Consider the following 17,656-nt stretch of genomic DNA (forward strand, 5'->3'; position numbering starts at 1 on the left):
TGTAATGTATAAGAACAAATTATTTAGCGAAAATCAAGTTAAGTATAAATACGTGATCTATTATAGCGAAAGTAATAAGTAAAATGTAGTATCTTAATAGTTTATTATATTATTATATTAAATAATAAATTAAAAGTACATGAAATAAAACATTTTTTGCCAATAAAGAAATACATCACGATAAAATAAAATTACCAAAAATAATTTAACACAAAAATTTTTTTTGTTAACAGAGGTTTAATTATACAACTTACTGTATTTGTTTAATATAATAATTACAGAAAATAATCGTCCCAGATGGCCAGATGTATTCATGTAGATCATGTGTAACCATTTTTTATGGTAATGCTAGGGTCGTTCAGGTTATAAGCGATTAAGTTGATTTTCTCACATTTTGATTTCTTGTAAATTGACGATAACCTATCGCGATAACTTGAAGAATATCTTTATTATCCGCTATAAATATATAAAAAATAAATTATTCCCTAAAAAAAATTGTTATTTTTTTTTTTTTACAGAGATAGTCCGGACTCCGGATATTCTTTAATCTATAAAAACTTTACGATATCAAAAAAAGAAACGAAAAATTTAACGAATACTATATTAATATCATCGTTATTAGTTAATAATTATCTTTCCGGTTATCTTCAACAAAAGAAAGTGTCCATACCACTACAATCATATTTACTAATTTGTGTAAGTAATGACAGTAGATTGCGTTTGTAAACCCGGTCAATATAGGTTTCTCAGAGGCCATACGCTGAAAATTTCAAATATAGCCTGGTCTCTTGCCGGGATCACACCCATTGTCTCCCATTGTTAAAGAATTAGTGGTACGTTATCATAGTCCACTCCATAAGGGCAAGGGATTGTCATCATCTCGTGATTTATATATTAGACGTGTTTTTTAAAAATTTTTTTTTTCTTTGATCGATCAATTAGTCAAGAGAATTAGCTATTGGATTGGCGTTAATGTATCCTATAAGTAAGTCATATTAAAAAATGAGAAAAAGATTTTTTTTGTTTTTAATCTTTTTTAATCTCTCTCTTTTTTTTCTTATTAACATGTACAGCTTCAATAAATAATCAAAGAATGAACATACAAATAATAGTAATAAAAAAGTTCCACCAAATAGATAGTATATAGTAGATATGATAGATTTTTATTGATATCGCCAATATCAACATTATTTTCATTCGCATGGATAACAGGACATTGTGTAGATATTAATGATTTAGATAAAGCGAGTTCAACTCGTAGAATACATAATTTAATTTGGGTAATATGGGTGAAGTATGGGTGATGATGATCTTTTTAATAATTTTGATTTAAAGCATTAACACGTAAAGAAACTGTTAGTAGTACTTATGTTTCAACTTTAAAGACGTGCCGCAATTTATGTAAGTGAATACACGTTAATTTTAAGTATTAAAAAAGAAAAGTTTATTATTTTTTTTTTAACAGAAATTTCAAAATTTCATTACTTCTTCAATTTCTTCATTAGTAATAAATAATAATTATGGCAATATTTTTAATAATGTCATTCATTAATGGGCATTTCATTTATCACGTACATTATTCAATTATAATATGAATATTACATACGTAATCGTATAGAACATCGTCATCTTGATCTGGATCAAAATGATGATTGCTGATGATGTTGTAACAATTGTTGACGATATTGATGTTGGTGTTGCAGTAAATCTTGTTGATCTTGTAATATTTGCTGCTGTTGTTGTTGGATTTTACAATACCAACTGAATATTACAAAATTTGGTTCAATTTTTTTTCATATCAGATATTACTTATCATGCTGTTATATTAACTCATTTATATCAACAATAATAACAATTAACAATCATTATTTTATTTTAGAGCAATAAATCGAAAACACTAAAACACATCAATGACGAATAGATTTGCACTAGCGAATGATTAAAAAAAGACGTGATGAAAGAAGAATGACGTGATGATGAATATTTGATAGGAGGAAGTGGTGGTGGCACGTTAACAACTACTTCTATATTGACGTCATTATTTGTTTCTTCAACTCCACCAGTAACAAACACAATGTCATCAACAAATACCAATAATATTGATTACTTTAATCATTCTAATTCAAATGGATTGAATTCAATGACAAAATAAGCTAGTGGTGAAATAAATCGTAATGTAGCGTACAAAAGGTGAAAATAGTAATGTTGGTAATGGTAAGCGAATTAGCGGAGAGAATACGGGAGTAGTAGAATAAGTAATAAAAGTAGCAGTAGTATAAGAATAAGTGTAGGAACGAATACTATTTAATATTAATAATAATGATTCTTCAAGTAATTTAGGTATAAGAAGAATTTCAGGACATATTAAACATCAAAAATCATTCAAAAGAGATTAATTGCTGAAGAAAATTCTGATGGATCACGTCGAACAATTATGACAAAAAGAAATCATAATAGTGCGAGTGTAAGTAGAGAAGCATCTGACGCAACTTCTACTACAATAGTATTATAGTAACTACCGACCTCAACCACATATATACTGCTAGTACTATAGCATCAACCACTACTACTGTAATAAGTCCCATAGCGGAAGCAGCCGCTAAGGCTTCTTGGAATAAACCTGATATAAATGATCATTTGAGTGCTGATGAAAGAAAAGATTATCAGATTCAGTGGAAAATGTGAATGGTTAACTAAACGTCCTGTCGGTATCATTTTTCCTTAGAAGAAAACTTTATCAATTTACTTAATTTATAAAAAAAAAATAAAAAACAATTATTTACTTTAATTTGTATCAATGTATTTATATATAAATATGCAGTATATTATATTATTCTTTTTTATTATCATTTTTTTTTATTTTTACGGGTGGGAGTTTGTTCTTCTTTATTATTATTTTTTTTTGTATTATATATTTTTCGATGGGTTCGGTTACATATTATATATGTGTATATATATATATACACTTGTATTTATGTTTAATATTGAATCTTTTAATTAAAAAAAAAGAACTTTTTTAGATATCATGCAATAATCCATGATATTTGAAAATAGAAAAATTTTTTTTAGTTATCAAATATTAATTTTTTCTAAAATAAAATTATCTCACTCTTTAATTTACGTAAATATACATACAGTACATGAATGTAGTGGTTTAATATTCTTTACCATATTAATATACCAAGAACATATAAAAGTTGAACAATATTAATTTTTTTTTTTGTGATGATCAGATAATGCCTATAAATTTATTAAATTGTTGAATTGTTAGTCCGATCTTTATTAGTGCTACATTATTTAAATTAAGGTCACAAAACGGTACAGATAAATTGAGTGTATCACAAATACTATTATTGAAACATACAGTAAATACTTTGTTCTCTTGTAATAGTTTAAGCTTAATGTAACTGTAGCACAAATTTTTGCTTTTTTATATTCCTGACCAACCCGTTCGTTTTAACTTTTTTTTTTACGTATATATAATTCTGAAATTTGTTTTTATTACTCACATATATAAAATTATAATTCATATAATTCAAACTAATAGTATGGAAAAAAAACCGAAGAAATTATGGAAGAGTGTTTATTATGAAGAGCATCAGGTATTATAAATTCACATTTATTATTATTAATTATTGAATTTTATAGTAAAAATTGTAATAATTTTTTGATCATTAAAAGGACCATGTTACAATTTCTACTATTGATTCAACTACTGAATCAGATGAAAGAATAGTTTATATGGACGATTTAGAAAAAAGAAAACAAGTATACGGAATATGTGGAGAATGTAATGAACCTGGTACAGGAGAAGCATGGTGTCAACCTTGTAATTCTAAAAGATTTAAGGATAACTTTAAAAATTGGACTAGTGGAAATAAAGACATTGATGAATTTATACAACACTCACAACTTAATGCTTTAAGTTTTCGAAAATGTCTTGAATGGGTACCTTTTGAAAAATTTCAAAATATCACTTATGTTGCCGAAGGTGGTTTTGGTAAAGTATATTCAGCTAAATGGCCTGAAGGATGTATCGAATATTGGGATATTAAAAATCAAAGATGGAAACGTAGTGCTCATAAAAAATATGCATTAAAAAGCTTAAATAATTCTTCTGATATTTGCTCAGACTTTTTAAATGAGGTAATTTATATTTACTTTGAATTTAATAATTGTTGCTTGTATTTATTTATTAGAAAAATTTCTATTTATAAATTAGATTAAAACTCACCTTAATATTCATCTTAATGATGTTATTGAATGTAATGGAATAACTCAAGATCCAAATACTAAAGCGTATATGATGATTTTATTTTACTGTAATAATGGAAATTTGAGAAATTATTTAAATAAATCCGAAGAATATATAGGATATGGATTGAAAATTTTTGAATTACTACTAATTGCAAGAGGACTTTTAGATATTCATAATTCTGGAAAAGTTCATAAAGATTTTCATTCAGGTAATATATTATTTGGGGATGATGAGCCATATATAAGTGATTTAGGAATGTGTCAATCAGCAAGTAAGCAAAAAGTTAAAGAAGAAGGAATTTATGGAGTATTACCATATATGGCACCAGAAGTTTTACGTGGGCATCAGTATACAAAAGCATCAGATATTTATTCATTTGGAATAATAATGAATGAGTTTCTTTCTGAAGAAATTCCTTATGGTGATATTCCTCATAATGAATTTTTAGCTATTACAATATGTAAAGGACAAAGACCAAAAATTTCTGAAGACGTACCAAAATTACTTGCAGATTTGATTATAAGATGTTGGGATGCCGAAATAGAGAACAGACCTACTACCAAAGAATTGTATCAGATATTAAAAAAATGGAGGGATGAAACTTATGATAGTGATGATAGTGATGATGGCGACGATGGTGAAGATAGTGAAGATAGTGAATATGACGAAGATAGTGAAGATAGTGAAGATAGTGAAGAAGATGATGAAGATGATGAAGATGATAAAGATGGTGAAAATATTCAAAATAGTGAAATTTACTCCCAAATAAAAGAAAGTGATGAGATTAGGAGGAAAAAATTTAATAACAAGCCAAAAGAAGATAAATCCAAAAATATTCAAACACATCCACAAGCCATTTATACTAGTAGACTTATAAATTTTAAAAATATTCCAAAACCAGTAAATTCTTCAGATTTATCATCTTTTCAATTTAATTCAGGTAATTTAACTTAATTTGCTTTTTATTACGAAAAATCGTTTACATTATTAATTTTATTATGTTTTTCCCAATAGATACTAATTATACTATTCAATCAACGTTAGCAAATCCAAGCAAGTATTTCTTTTAATTATCGTTACTATAAATAGTATTACATTTAAAATTTATTAACGGTCAAATACCAATTTATTAAATTTACAGTTTCAGAATGTTTAGATGTTCAATTAAGCGAATTAGGTAAGTTATTATTATTTATAACTTTATTAATATTTCTTATTATCTAATTTATTTATTTACTTATTTTTTATAGAACTAAATGAAATTTGTCAAGATAGTGAAAATAATATTGAATGAGACTTCTTTTACTTAAATCAATAGTTAAAGTACCATTCTTTTATCTTTTATCTTTTGTTTACTTTTTTATATATGTATCAATTTAAATAGAATTTTTAAAATTATATTTATTTAAATAAAGATTATAAATTTACAATTATTAATCCCGATATACGTGTATTTCCGGGGTTAGCATTATGATGGAATGCTGATGACTGGAAGAGAAAAATCTATACGACTATCTCCAATCAGTAATTCTGAAATATCGATCAATAGTCATCACAATTATCTTAGAAATAGAAAATAGAAAAGAATTTTATCATATTTTAATTTTCTTTTATTTGAAATAATTTAAAAGTTTTGAAAATGGAATTAATCGATAAGGATCTGCAGAACATGGGAAATCTGGCGTGGCGTCAAATAAAAGTAAAAAATTATGTAAAAAAAAATTATTTTAAAAAATAAACTATTTTGTACTTTGAGATAAATACTATGTATTAAAAATATGTTAGTGTTAAATCCACATAAAGAGCATTATTTAAAGAATGAAAAATCGACGTATGCACCAAAATCATGTTTAACAAATTTTTTCTTTTACTATAAAAATATAATAAAAATATAATAATCTTTTAAGTATTTAAAATGAGTGTGTTCAATAATTTAAAGTTTAAACTAAGATATTGAGATATTTGATAGTAAAACTTTAAAGAAAAATTTTTTGCTATAAATTTTTATAATGTAGTAAATTCGCAAAAAATAATCATTAATAAATTATTAGCAGTTTATCTATCCTAAAGAATTATTAATCAGTTAAATTCGTGATCCGTAATCTGGCATGCACCAAATAAAGGTAAGATCTAAGAAAATATTAGCTAGTGATGATATACGTCTTTTTTTGCAGTTTACTTTACTTACCGATCACGAATTAAAAAAATCTTTGAATACGTTTTTAAAATTTAAGTACTGTATTCATATTTATAATAAATTATTAAATATGAACTCGAAATGTGTAAACATTTTGAAATTACGACAATTACTAGTGACGGAAAACGTTAGTGTCCGAAGTGAGCTTCACGGCTTTGATTTACACATTGGATTAGTTTATTTTTAGTATATTTCTAGGTTTCATTTTTGGCAATGAATGAATGAATGAATGAATAATTATATATGTATTTTTGCTTAATTTGGTTCACACGATACTATGTTAATTTATTCATATATATTTCCGATATATCAATATCAAATACAAGTGCCGCCCGTAACGAATTATTGTATAACGACATGCCATTTGTGGATTTCTTTGGTGTCGTTATATAAAACTTAATAAATCACATTATAACGATAATTACTCGATAATTAGAAAATTTTACTAATATCCCGAAAAATGTCGTTATAACGGGCAGCACTTGTATGAACAAAATACTCATTATTAGCACAATTTACAATGTGATAGTTATATAGTAGTTATATTTAAATTTTTAATCATACTGCTCCTTATTTATTAGGTGAACTCATTAAATATTATAACATTAAATAACAAATTGATTATAAAAAATTTTTATATCAGTATTATATATTTACATATTTTATTTTTTAATCATTCTTAAAAGGAAGTTAGAATAAAGTGACTAAATGAAACTTAATAAGATCAAAAAAAATTATTAACTGCTCATGTTCACACGATATAACAAGTGATTACATTGCGACTATAATTTCGTATTATCTTACGGACAAAGAACAGGACGCTCAACATTTTTCAAAAATTTTAATGTGGTACAATCTAAACAAATTTCTGCTAAAACGCAAGAGCGGCTTATTTGATAAAGTGGAAACATGAGAATCCATATCTATTTAGTTATCTCAAATTCCAATTTTCTAAAATCCGATTTTTTCTGTATTTTATGTACGGTCACATGAGCTAGGACACGGTTTCACTTTGAGTTAAAACTAGTTTAAAAAAATTTAACTAATGTAATTATTTATTGTATTATTGAAAATTTTCATTTATTCTAGATTTATTAATTTTCGTAACTTCATGTAAAGCCTTGGCTAATCGACCGCCGACATTATTAATAATTATTTTTCTCAAAGGAAAAATAATCTTATAACTTATATCACCAAAAGTTAATCGAATTTTTTTCTTAATGAAATTTGAAAAGTGACGTTACTAATGCATATGAGCGATGTGTTTAATACAATGATAGTTGACTTTAATATTGCTAATATACGTACGATTTAAATTTTTTTTTTTTTAAAAAAAAATAAAAAAAATCCTTCGACTTTTGGATACCTTATTAATTGATTCTCACCTTTCCTAAAAAAGAAATCAATAAATCACATGATAATTTATCAACTTAAATAAGCGAAACATTCTGATCATCATGCTTTTCTCACGATTTGATTTCTTGTAAATAACGTGATGTAATAATGTTTGCAATAATTTTGTAATATTAATTTAATTTCTTCGCGATAATAATTAAGGTAGATATTTAATTTTCTTTTTTTTTTCTCTGAATTTTGAATTAATTTATTTATACAATAATATAACGATAATAAAGTTTAAATACAAATACTAATAATAGCCTTTATATAAAATAGATACATGGCAAAAGTTAGAGTTCATCATAAAAGGGTTGTACGGTATACTTGTAGTGATGAGCATAAGGGTGGCTGAGGTATACCACTTGGGTCACTACCATATATATGGTGACCACCTTATCGCAACTACGGAATAACAGAGACTAGGTAACCTTCGTCTCAACATCCAAACCTACTCACCCACGATGATGGTCACGCTTATGCTTAACTTATAAATAAATGATGGTCTACCACGAATTTCAACTATTCTTCTTTAATTACAAGTATAATAAAACAATAAATGAAATCTATAAAATAGTAAGAAAAAAAAGTCGTTAGTATGGCTGGTACCAGGTGGAAGAACCACCACCATACGCGTAAAAAAAAGTCTCCAGAAAGGTGATGGTATCATACTACTCAAGTGGAGACCCTAGAACTTGCACAATAAAGATTTTTTTTTTTTTTTCATTCATTTCTTTTTACTTTTTTTTCTATTTTTTTTTCTTTATTTTTTCATTTTCATTTTCATTTTTTATTTTATATTTTTTTCTTTATTTTTTCATTTTTTTTTCTTCACTTTTTTTTCTTTTTTTTTGTCACTTTTTTTAACCTCTACTGTAATAGTCCTTTGGGATACCACTGACAATATGACACCATGCATACGAGCCAGGTGCATAGGCTAACCCTCTTCCAGGAAAGCCAGTTTCTCATATATACTCCCTTTCAACTTTTTTTATCTGTAAGCCTGTATCATTAAAACTATGCAAGCAGGGAGCGCATGCTTACCTTAATATTGGTCTACCGTAAATCTTAATTTGTAAATACAATCCATACCGTATTACATTCTTTCATCTTCGGTAGAAAATTCAAGATTATATTCTTTATTTTCAACCTAACCTTAAACATTGAGTTTGAGTATTGTTTTATATTGCTTTGTGTTATTTCATTGCCAACCAAGAAAGAATTGTCACGAGTCTTGCCTGGAAATAATAAAAATAAAAAAAATTCATTTTGAATATGTTTTCATAAAATAATAAAATGTATTTTTTCTAATATCGAAAAACAAAAGAAGACCTATATAGTAAAACATATCCTTGTTTCATCTGACGAGTTACCTATTGAAGAGAGAGTTCGTAAAAAGGAAATATTTCATATTGAATATATTTTTCCATAAAGTACGAGTTTAATTTCTCTAAGTTCGGGAGTTCGGTGAGTTTGTTATATAAATATATTTATTTGGTTTTGATAAAAAAACGATAAATGAAGTATTGAGAATATATTTTCCATAAAGTACGGAATATATTCCATATTTTAATTTTTCTGAGTGAGTTCGTTATATGAATATGTTTATTTGAAGTTTTTAAAAAAAATGAAAAATGAAGTATTGAGAAATTTGAGGGAGTTTGGGGTATATTTATACTTTTTAAAAAACCTTTTACACAATAGATGATATGGGAACTTCAATGTACAAAATTTACAAGATCAAGATTTTTTTACTATATTGTTTCATAAAGGAAATAATGACTCATAAAATCTTGAATCTTGATAAAAAAAATCTCTTTTTTTTAAAAAAAATGTAAAAAAAATGTAAAAAAAAGCTTAATATTCATGAGTCATTACTAATATTTAAAGGGGTATATCGATCGTGATTTATCATATCGATCGATTCCTAATTTTCTAATGTATTTAATTAGATCTGGAAACTAGTAATATTACCGTATATGTATGATTTTTGAATAAATTTACATGTTAGGTAGTTGTAAAGTTTGGAACATGTGGATATGACTTTAATTATCCAAACTTTTTTTATTTTTTTTCACTCGAATAAATATATATTTCCGCAGCAATAATATATTAAATGTCTGAAAAGAATGAATGGCTTAACTGGATTGTAGAAGCCATTTCTAAAAAACACATTGACCATTATGAGTATAAACATTTTAAAAATATTGAAGAAATTTGTACCGATGCTTTCAGAAGAGTTTACCGTGCGAAATGAAAACAATATTTTGCGTTAAAATCTCTTCGTAAGTGTAACGTCGCTATATCAAATCGATTCACGTGATTGAAAGTTTCCATTAAAGAGTTTTCTTTTCTAGATTGAAATCCAACGTAAAGTTACTTTTATAAATAACAAGATATAATTGAAACTTGATGACCTAACTGTGAAGTGTAACAAAGGACTAAATATTTCTATACAGTCTTGTGATGTATATAGAGTTATGATAAAAGTTACTCACGCGTAATGTAACACATAATCTTGATGTGAGTTTCATCATGACTCATGAGTAAATGAGTATAATATAAATATATCTCATTACCTTTAATTTTTTTCGTCTTTTTTTTAGGTCTACCTTTTCTCTGTCTAGGTCTTCTCTGTTTGTTGTCTTCTCTTTATTAGGTCTTCTCTTAGGCCCCTTTTCTTTACGTCTTCCTTTAGGTATGTGGGTTGGGAGTGTGAGTTTGTGTGTATGTTTGTGTATTTCCTCCCTTTCGTATTTTCGTTTTCCCCTTTCCCTTCGTTCTCCCTTTCCCTTTCGTATTCCTTTCCCTTTCGTACTCCCTTCCCTTTCGTATTCCCCTTTCCCTTTCGTTCTCCCTTTCCCTATCGTTCTCCCTTTCCCTTTCGTATTCCCCCTTTCCCTTTCATATTACCTTTCCCTGTCGTTCTACCCTTCCCTGTCGTTCTCCCCTTTCCCTGTCGTTCTTCCCTTTCCCTTTCGTATTTCCCTTTCCCTTTCGTATTCCCTTTCCCTTTCGTATTCCCTTCCCTTTCGTATTCCCTTCCCTTTCGTATTCCCCTTTCCCTTTCGTATTCCCCTTTCCCTTTCGTATTCCCTTTCCCTCCTGATCAATGTTGCTGCACCTCAACGTGGTGATCAGGTGACAACAAGTTTTTAAAAGACTTGGCTAAGTCAGCAACAAATAATAATTACGTCTAAATTGATATTTACAAACATTTTTATATTTATATTAAAATTTTTTTTTTCATTTATAATTTCATCTTACTGTAACTTGTGTTCAACATTTTCATAACCATTTCTTTCTATTATATGAATTAAATAAAATAAATTAGTGTCAGTTACAGTATACTTGCTCTTGGCCAGATATAGTAAGTAACAAGTGGAAAAAAATGGTGAGGGTAAAAAAAAGGAAAATTGCAGTTACTTACGTAGACAAGCTTTAAGAAGCGAGATCAGAAGTGACCATCATCGCGGGTGAGTAGGTTTGGATGTTGAGACGAAGGTTACCTAATCTCCGTATTCCGTAGTTGCGATAAGGTGGTCATGGGCATAAGGGTGGCCGAGGTATACCACTTTAGTCAGTACCGTATGTATGGTCACTACAAGTATACCATACAACCACCATCTGTATGGTCACTTCATAGAAAACTATATGGTGCTGCAGAGTCACTTACCCACTTTAGCTTCGCCAAAATGCTTGCTTAGGTTGGTGAAAAGGACTATGAGAACCTTGTCTATGGTAAAGCTGTGGATGCACTCGTGAAAGGCCCCACGAAATTGCTATTAAAAGTTCGGATCCTGTAAGGATTTAGAAAGCTTATAACCTTAGTTTTTGTCCCCATATGCCATATGGGAAATGTCCTTCGCAATAATCTTCTAGATAATTGCGATTGCTCACAACAAGGAAGTCTCGACTTTTAGTCGTTCTTCTGAAGATCTTTTAGATCGTATTGTGATTTTGACATCCATATCTATGCTAAAAGTGATGTTTATGTCATAATTTGGTTTAAATATCTGAAGATTTAAGGAAAATTATTTCGAATCGCGAATGATCGTATAGCACTTATGAACAAATACTAAATTTGTTCAATGACGAGATTCAACAAAGAAAAATCGAAAAAAATCTGACAATTGCATTCAGAAACTTAGATTCATATGAAAGTAATAAGGCAATTCAAATGTAATTTACTGACGTAAGTCTTATCACTGATCAGGGGTGAAGTAGAAGATCACCGGGGCATGGCGTGCTACTGGTTGAGAACATGTTGCCTTATTGATAATGAAGGTGAAAAGTAGGTGACAAATTCGCGACGTCAGTCAATGTCAGAAATTATAAGATCATCAATTTCGTTAATTTCGTTTAAGGTTATAACACAACATTGCAATATTTTTATTGTAAATTTTAAATAATATCTTTGATTTCTTTTATCGCAATATCGCGTTATAAATCTTCGCGACAACATACAAAATCTGTTCAATGGAAAGCGCCGATTCATACAGAAATCTCGTCATTATGGTAAAATTGCTACCAAGACATCTCCTAAATCACTTAAATAACTGCAAGAAAAAAAATATTTTTTTTAATTATCGTTATTGTACAACAAAGTTAAAAAATTCGCGATCTTATTGTATACCCAAAATAAAGCTTTGCTATGATTTTGTACTTTAATTCTTATTATCATTTGATTTTTTTGAGGATTTCACTTACTTGAAGCTTTCACTCACATTGGCTTGTATTTTTACATGTTTGTAATTTACTTTCGAAAGGTTTTACGTTTGGACTAACTGAATGATTAAGAATTTTTTAAAAAAATAATTTTTAACATGATTTTTGTAAATATAAATGCAATCTTTAAAAATGCCCAATTTGCAAAAAAAAAAAATAATATTTCTAATAAAAAAACTATTTATTTAATTATATATATTATACTATATTATTCTTTTTATTATTAACATTTTTTTTGTCATTTTCATGGTGGAAGTTTATTTTTTTTTCTTCACGTTATTTTTTTTTTTGTATTAAATATTTTTCGTTGGGTTTGAATTTCTTCGGTTATACACTATATGTGTGTATATATATACATTTATTTATGATTTTATGTTTAATATTGAATCTTTTAATAAAGAATGGAATCCACGATATTTGAAAATTAAAAAAAAGACTTTTTTATTCTCTTGGAGAATATATGTCATCAATTATTAATTTTTCTCACTCGCTCTTTAATTTACGTAAATATATATGAATGTAATGTTTTAATATTTGTCAACATATATTAGTTTACCAAAAATATATTAATTGAGATTCTACAGAAGCTTGTATTATCACCATATAGCATAAAATATTAATCAAGTATCATAATCAGGAAATTTTTTAAAATCTGAATACTTTTCCAAATACCCTGTGTCAAAACACGTTGGTATTTTCGGCGTAGATCTACAAAATTCGATGATGGACCGGACCGATCTACCTAAAAATTTCTGATAGTCATTATGAAATTTTTCAAATATTTTTTTTTATAAAATTTCTATTTACGAGTATTTTATTACAATAATATTAATAATATAACACGTCATTGGCATGTAACAACTCCTGAAAATCATTTGAACTTACGCTTGTTTGAAAAAAAAAATAGGTACATCCTTGTGAAAATATAACCAGTGAGTTACACAGCATTTTCTATTTCTCTAGAACATCAGTAATCAGACCATGTGTTACTCATGTTTTCATTTTGATTGATTGTTTTTTGTCTTTGCAATTTAGGATATAAAGAAGAAAAGGAAAAATACCAGAAATACTGTGTTTGAACCAATCCATAATCATTCAATACTATTTGCAATAAGGTACAGTATGTCAAATTTATAAGCTCATCATTCTTCTATCCAGAGATTTTGGAAGTTTTAAGTGTAACAAAATAATGAGTGGCGTTTGTGCATCAAAAATAGATTTAGCTATTACGAGTGATTAGAAATACCAAACGTTCGATTATAACCGACCATAACCGGTTTTTACCGTTTGGTACCGACCAGTTAACCCGTTGGTTTTATATATAAAGAAACCGATAAAAAACCCGATCAGTTACAGTAATTGTAAATTTTAATATATTCAAATAAAAAGAGATTGAGAATATCATTAAAAATTATGGTTTTTAGTATTTATAGCAAAATTTAATTTTTTTTTTTGCGTGTTGATCACGTGATTTTTCGTTTCGCCGAAAAAATCACAAAATCGGCATTATTTATTATAAAAAAAAATTATTTAGATTTTAAAAAAAAATAAAATTATAATTAATATTTTTTTAAACATTATTTTATTTAGTTTTGCAATAATTTTACAATCGGTTAATTTTTTCGATCGATTTTTACAGTCTATTCTGTTTTGGTTGCAAAACCGCAGTTTTAAAAACCGAAATAAACATGATCCTTACCTGTTACGTAGTGATTGACGGAAAAAAGAAATTAAAAAATTGAAGTATTGAACAATATTTGTGATTATCAATCATGTTTAACAATGCATTTTACACGTCCATATTTAGTCTAATGTTATTCTCCGCATAAAAAATTTGTATTAGTAATAACTGTGGTACAAATTTTCGCACTTTTTATACTTCAACTTTTTTTTTTTTTTTTTTTTTTACGGATTAATAATTCTGAAATTTATTTTGATTAAATAACTCCGCATAAATATAAAATTATAATTCATATAATTCAAATAAATTAGTATGGAAGAAGAGCCAAAGTGGTTATGGGAGGATGTTGATTATAATAAATATCAGGTATTATAAAATTTATAGTAATATTGTAATATTGAATTTTTATAGTTAAAATTTTAATATTTTTTTTTTTTTTTGATCATTAAAAAAAGAGACATGTTGCGATTTCTACTACCGAATCAGAAGATGTAGATGATACAATAGTTTATATAGAAGATTTAGAAAAAAGAAAACGAGTATATGGAATATGTGGAGAATGTAAAGAACCTGGTACAGGAGAAAGATGGTGTCAACATTGTAATGCTAAAAGATTTAAGGATAACTTTAAAAATTGGACTAGCGGAAATGAAAATATCGATGAATTTATACAACAATCACAACTCGATGCTTTACATTGTAAACAATTTCTTGAATGGATACCTTTTGAAAAATTTCAGAATATTACTTATATTGCAGAAGGTGGATTTGGTAAAATTCATTCTGCTAAATGGTCTGAAGGACATATTGAATATTGGGATATTAAAAAGAAAAAATGGCATAGACATAGTTGGGGTGAATATGTATTGAAAAGTTTAAATAATTCTACTGATATATGTTCAGATTTTTTAAATGAGGTAATATGAATTTACTTTAACATTGAAATTATATTTAATAATTGTGTACTTGCATTTATTTATTAGTAAAATTTCTTCTTATCAATTAGATTAAACCTCATCTTCAGATTCATCTTCATTTCGTTGTTACATGTTATGGAATAACTCGAGATCCAAATACTAAAGAGTATATGATGGTTTTAGAATATTGTAATGATGGAAATTTGAGAAATTATTTAAATAAATCCAAAGAATATATGGGATTTGGATCGAAAATTGATAAATTACAAAAAATTGCAAGAGGACTTTTAGATATTCATGCAGCTGGGAATGTTCATAAAGATTTTCATTCGGGTAATATATTATATTATTATTCTATTCCATATATAAGTGATTTAGGAATGTGTCAACCAGCAAAAAGGCAAGGTAAAGAAGGAATTTATGGAGTATTACCATATATGGCACCAGAAGTTTTACGTGGACAACAATATACAAAAGCAGCAGATATTTATTCATTTGGAATAATAATGAATGAGTTTCTTTCTGAAGAAATTCCTTATTATGATATTCCTCATGATGAATTTTTAGCTATTAAAATATGTGAAGGACTTAGACCAAAAATTCCTAAACATATACCAAAATTCATTTCAGATTTAATAATAAGATGTTGGGATGCTGAAGTAGAAAATAGACTAGCCACTAAAGAATTGTATCAGATATTAAGTAAATTGGGTAAGGAAATATATGATAAAAATAGTGAATTGTATTATCAAATAAAAGAAGGTGATGAAATTGGAAGTAAAAAATTTAAAAACGGCAAGTCAAATGACGATAAATCCAAAAATATTCAAACACATCCACAGGCTGTTTATACTAGTAGACTTATAAATTTTAAAAGTCTTCCAAAACCAGTAAATTCTTCAGATTTATCATCTTTTCAATTTAATTCAGGTAATTTTAACTTACTTTTTATTATGAAAAACCAATTTACATTATTAATTTTATTATGTTTTTCCCAATAGATACTAATTATACTATTCAATCAGCATTAACAAATCCAAGCAAGTATTTCTTTTAATTATCGTTACTATAATATTGCATATAAATTTATTAACGGACAAATGTTATTTTATTAAATTTACAGTTTCAGAATGCTTGGATGTTCAATTAAGCGAATTAGGTAAGCTAATATTTAATATTTATTATTTATTTATAACTTTATTAATATTTATTATCTAATTTATTTATTTACTTATTTTTATAGAACTAAATGAAATTTGTCAAGATTGCGAAAATAATATTGAATGAAACTTCTTTTCACACAAGTCAATGATTAAAATACAAAAGTGTATGTATGTTGAAGTTAGCCTTATTTTTATTAAATTTAAATTTTATACTTTAGTTTTCTTTTGTATTGTATCAGTTTATTAGGATTTTTATTTTTAAAATTATTTTTATATAAATAAAGATTATAGGTTTTTATACTAATTAACTAATTGTTTGTGCATATTAATCTCGACACTTATCATTGCTAGACGCATTTAAAATTTACGTGTATTTTTGGGGTTAGTATTATGCAATGCTGAATGGAAGAGAAAATATCTACACGACTATCTCCAATGAGTAGTTTTGAATTATCGATCTATAGCCATTACATTATCGTAGAGGAGACAAGAAAAGGACTTATCCTATTTTTAATTTTCTTTATTAACAATTTTTATTATTAGTAATAGGTTCGAAAATGAATAAGCGAATTTATGTTTAAACGACATATTCGTTAATACGCTTAACATTTTAAATCAAAATATTGTCAATTTTTTCTTTTAGAATTAAACAAAGAATTATGACATTCAGTTACTGGAGTTTAAAGCCAAGGCATAATAATTGAACAAAAGGTAAGCATAAAATGTTGCAAATAGTTATATTATAACGTGTATCCATTAGTCCGATTTTCATTTCTTAAATACTTTTGCTCCTATGTGAACCAATTCAACACTAAACATATTTTAATACATAATATTTATCCTAAAATGTCAAATAGATTATTTTTTTGAAAAGAATTTTTTTACATAATTTTTTATTTGTTTGACGCCACGCCAATTCCCATTTTCTGTAGATCCTTTGCAGTTTATTCATGAACGACATAAATTTGCATCGAAATCATATATGAATTTTTTGCACTGACTCACGGATCACAAATTAATAAAACAATTTAGAGTTGTGAGTTATTATAAATCATATTAAGATAATAACTGAAATTTTCATATTATTAATTTATTAACAGTACAGTTTATCCTAAAGAATTATTAAACACAAAAACTCTGGGTACGTTTTGATTTTAAATATTCATAATTATATAAAATTTTTATATAATTTATGGTGATGACTTTCTTAAATATGAACTTTGAAATGTGTAAACAATTTGAGAAGGGAAATGTTAGAGTGACCGAAGTGAACTTTACGGCTTTAATTTTCACGTGGTATTTAATCGAATATTAAAT

At 26.8% G+C, this 17,656-nt stretch overlaps 2 protein-coding genes across 2 annotated transcripts; both read left to right on the forward strand.

Annotated features, from left to right (window-relative positions):
• Positions 1 to 972: 972 nt before the first annotated feature.
• On the forward strand, positions 973 to 1,921 carry OCT59_020100 (uncharacterized protein; the record flags this gene model as incomplete). Its single annotated transcript, XM_066148951.1, has 5 exons — positions 973 to 985; positions 1,074 to 1,139; positions 1,213 to 1,294; positions 1,386 to 1,401; positions 1,880 to 1,921. The coding sequence occupies 5 exons, from the start codon at positions 973 to 975 to the stop codon at positions 1,919 to 1,921; spliced, it is 219 nt and encodes a 72-aa protein (XP_065989909.1).
• Positions 1,922 to 3,478: 1,557 nt separating this feature from the next.
• OCT59_020101 (uncharacterized protein) lies at positions 3,479 to 5,552 on the forward strand (the record flags this gene model as incomplete). Its single annotated transcript, XM_025320759.2, has 6 exons — positions 3,479 to 3,602; positions 3,682 to 4,146; positions 4,223 to 5,198; positions 5,273 to 5,311; positions 5,400 to 5,435; positions 5,509 to 5,552. Exons 1-6 carry the CDS (start codon positions 3,549 to 3,551, stop codon positions 5,550 to 5,552), a joined length of 1,614 nt encoding a protein of 537 aa, XP_025170587.1. The 5' UTR covers positions 3,479 to 3,548.
• Positions 5,553 to 17,656: the final 12,104 nt, after the last annotated feature.

Source organism: Rhizophagus irregularis, chromosome 3 (genome assembly GCF_026210795.1).
Source record: "Rhizophagus irregularis chromosome 3, complete sequence".
Classification (NCBI taxonomy): domain Eukaryota; kingdom Fungi; phylum Glomeromycota; class Glomeromycetes; order Glomerales; family Glomeraceae; genus Rhizophagus; species Rhizophagus irregularis.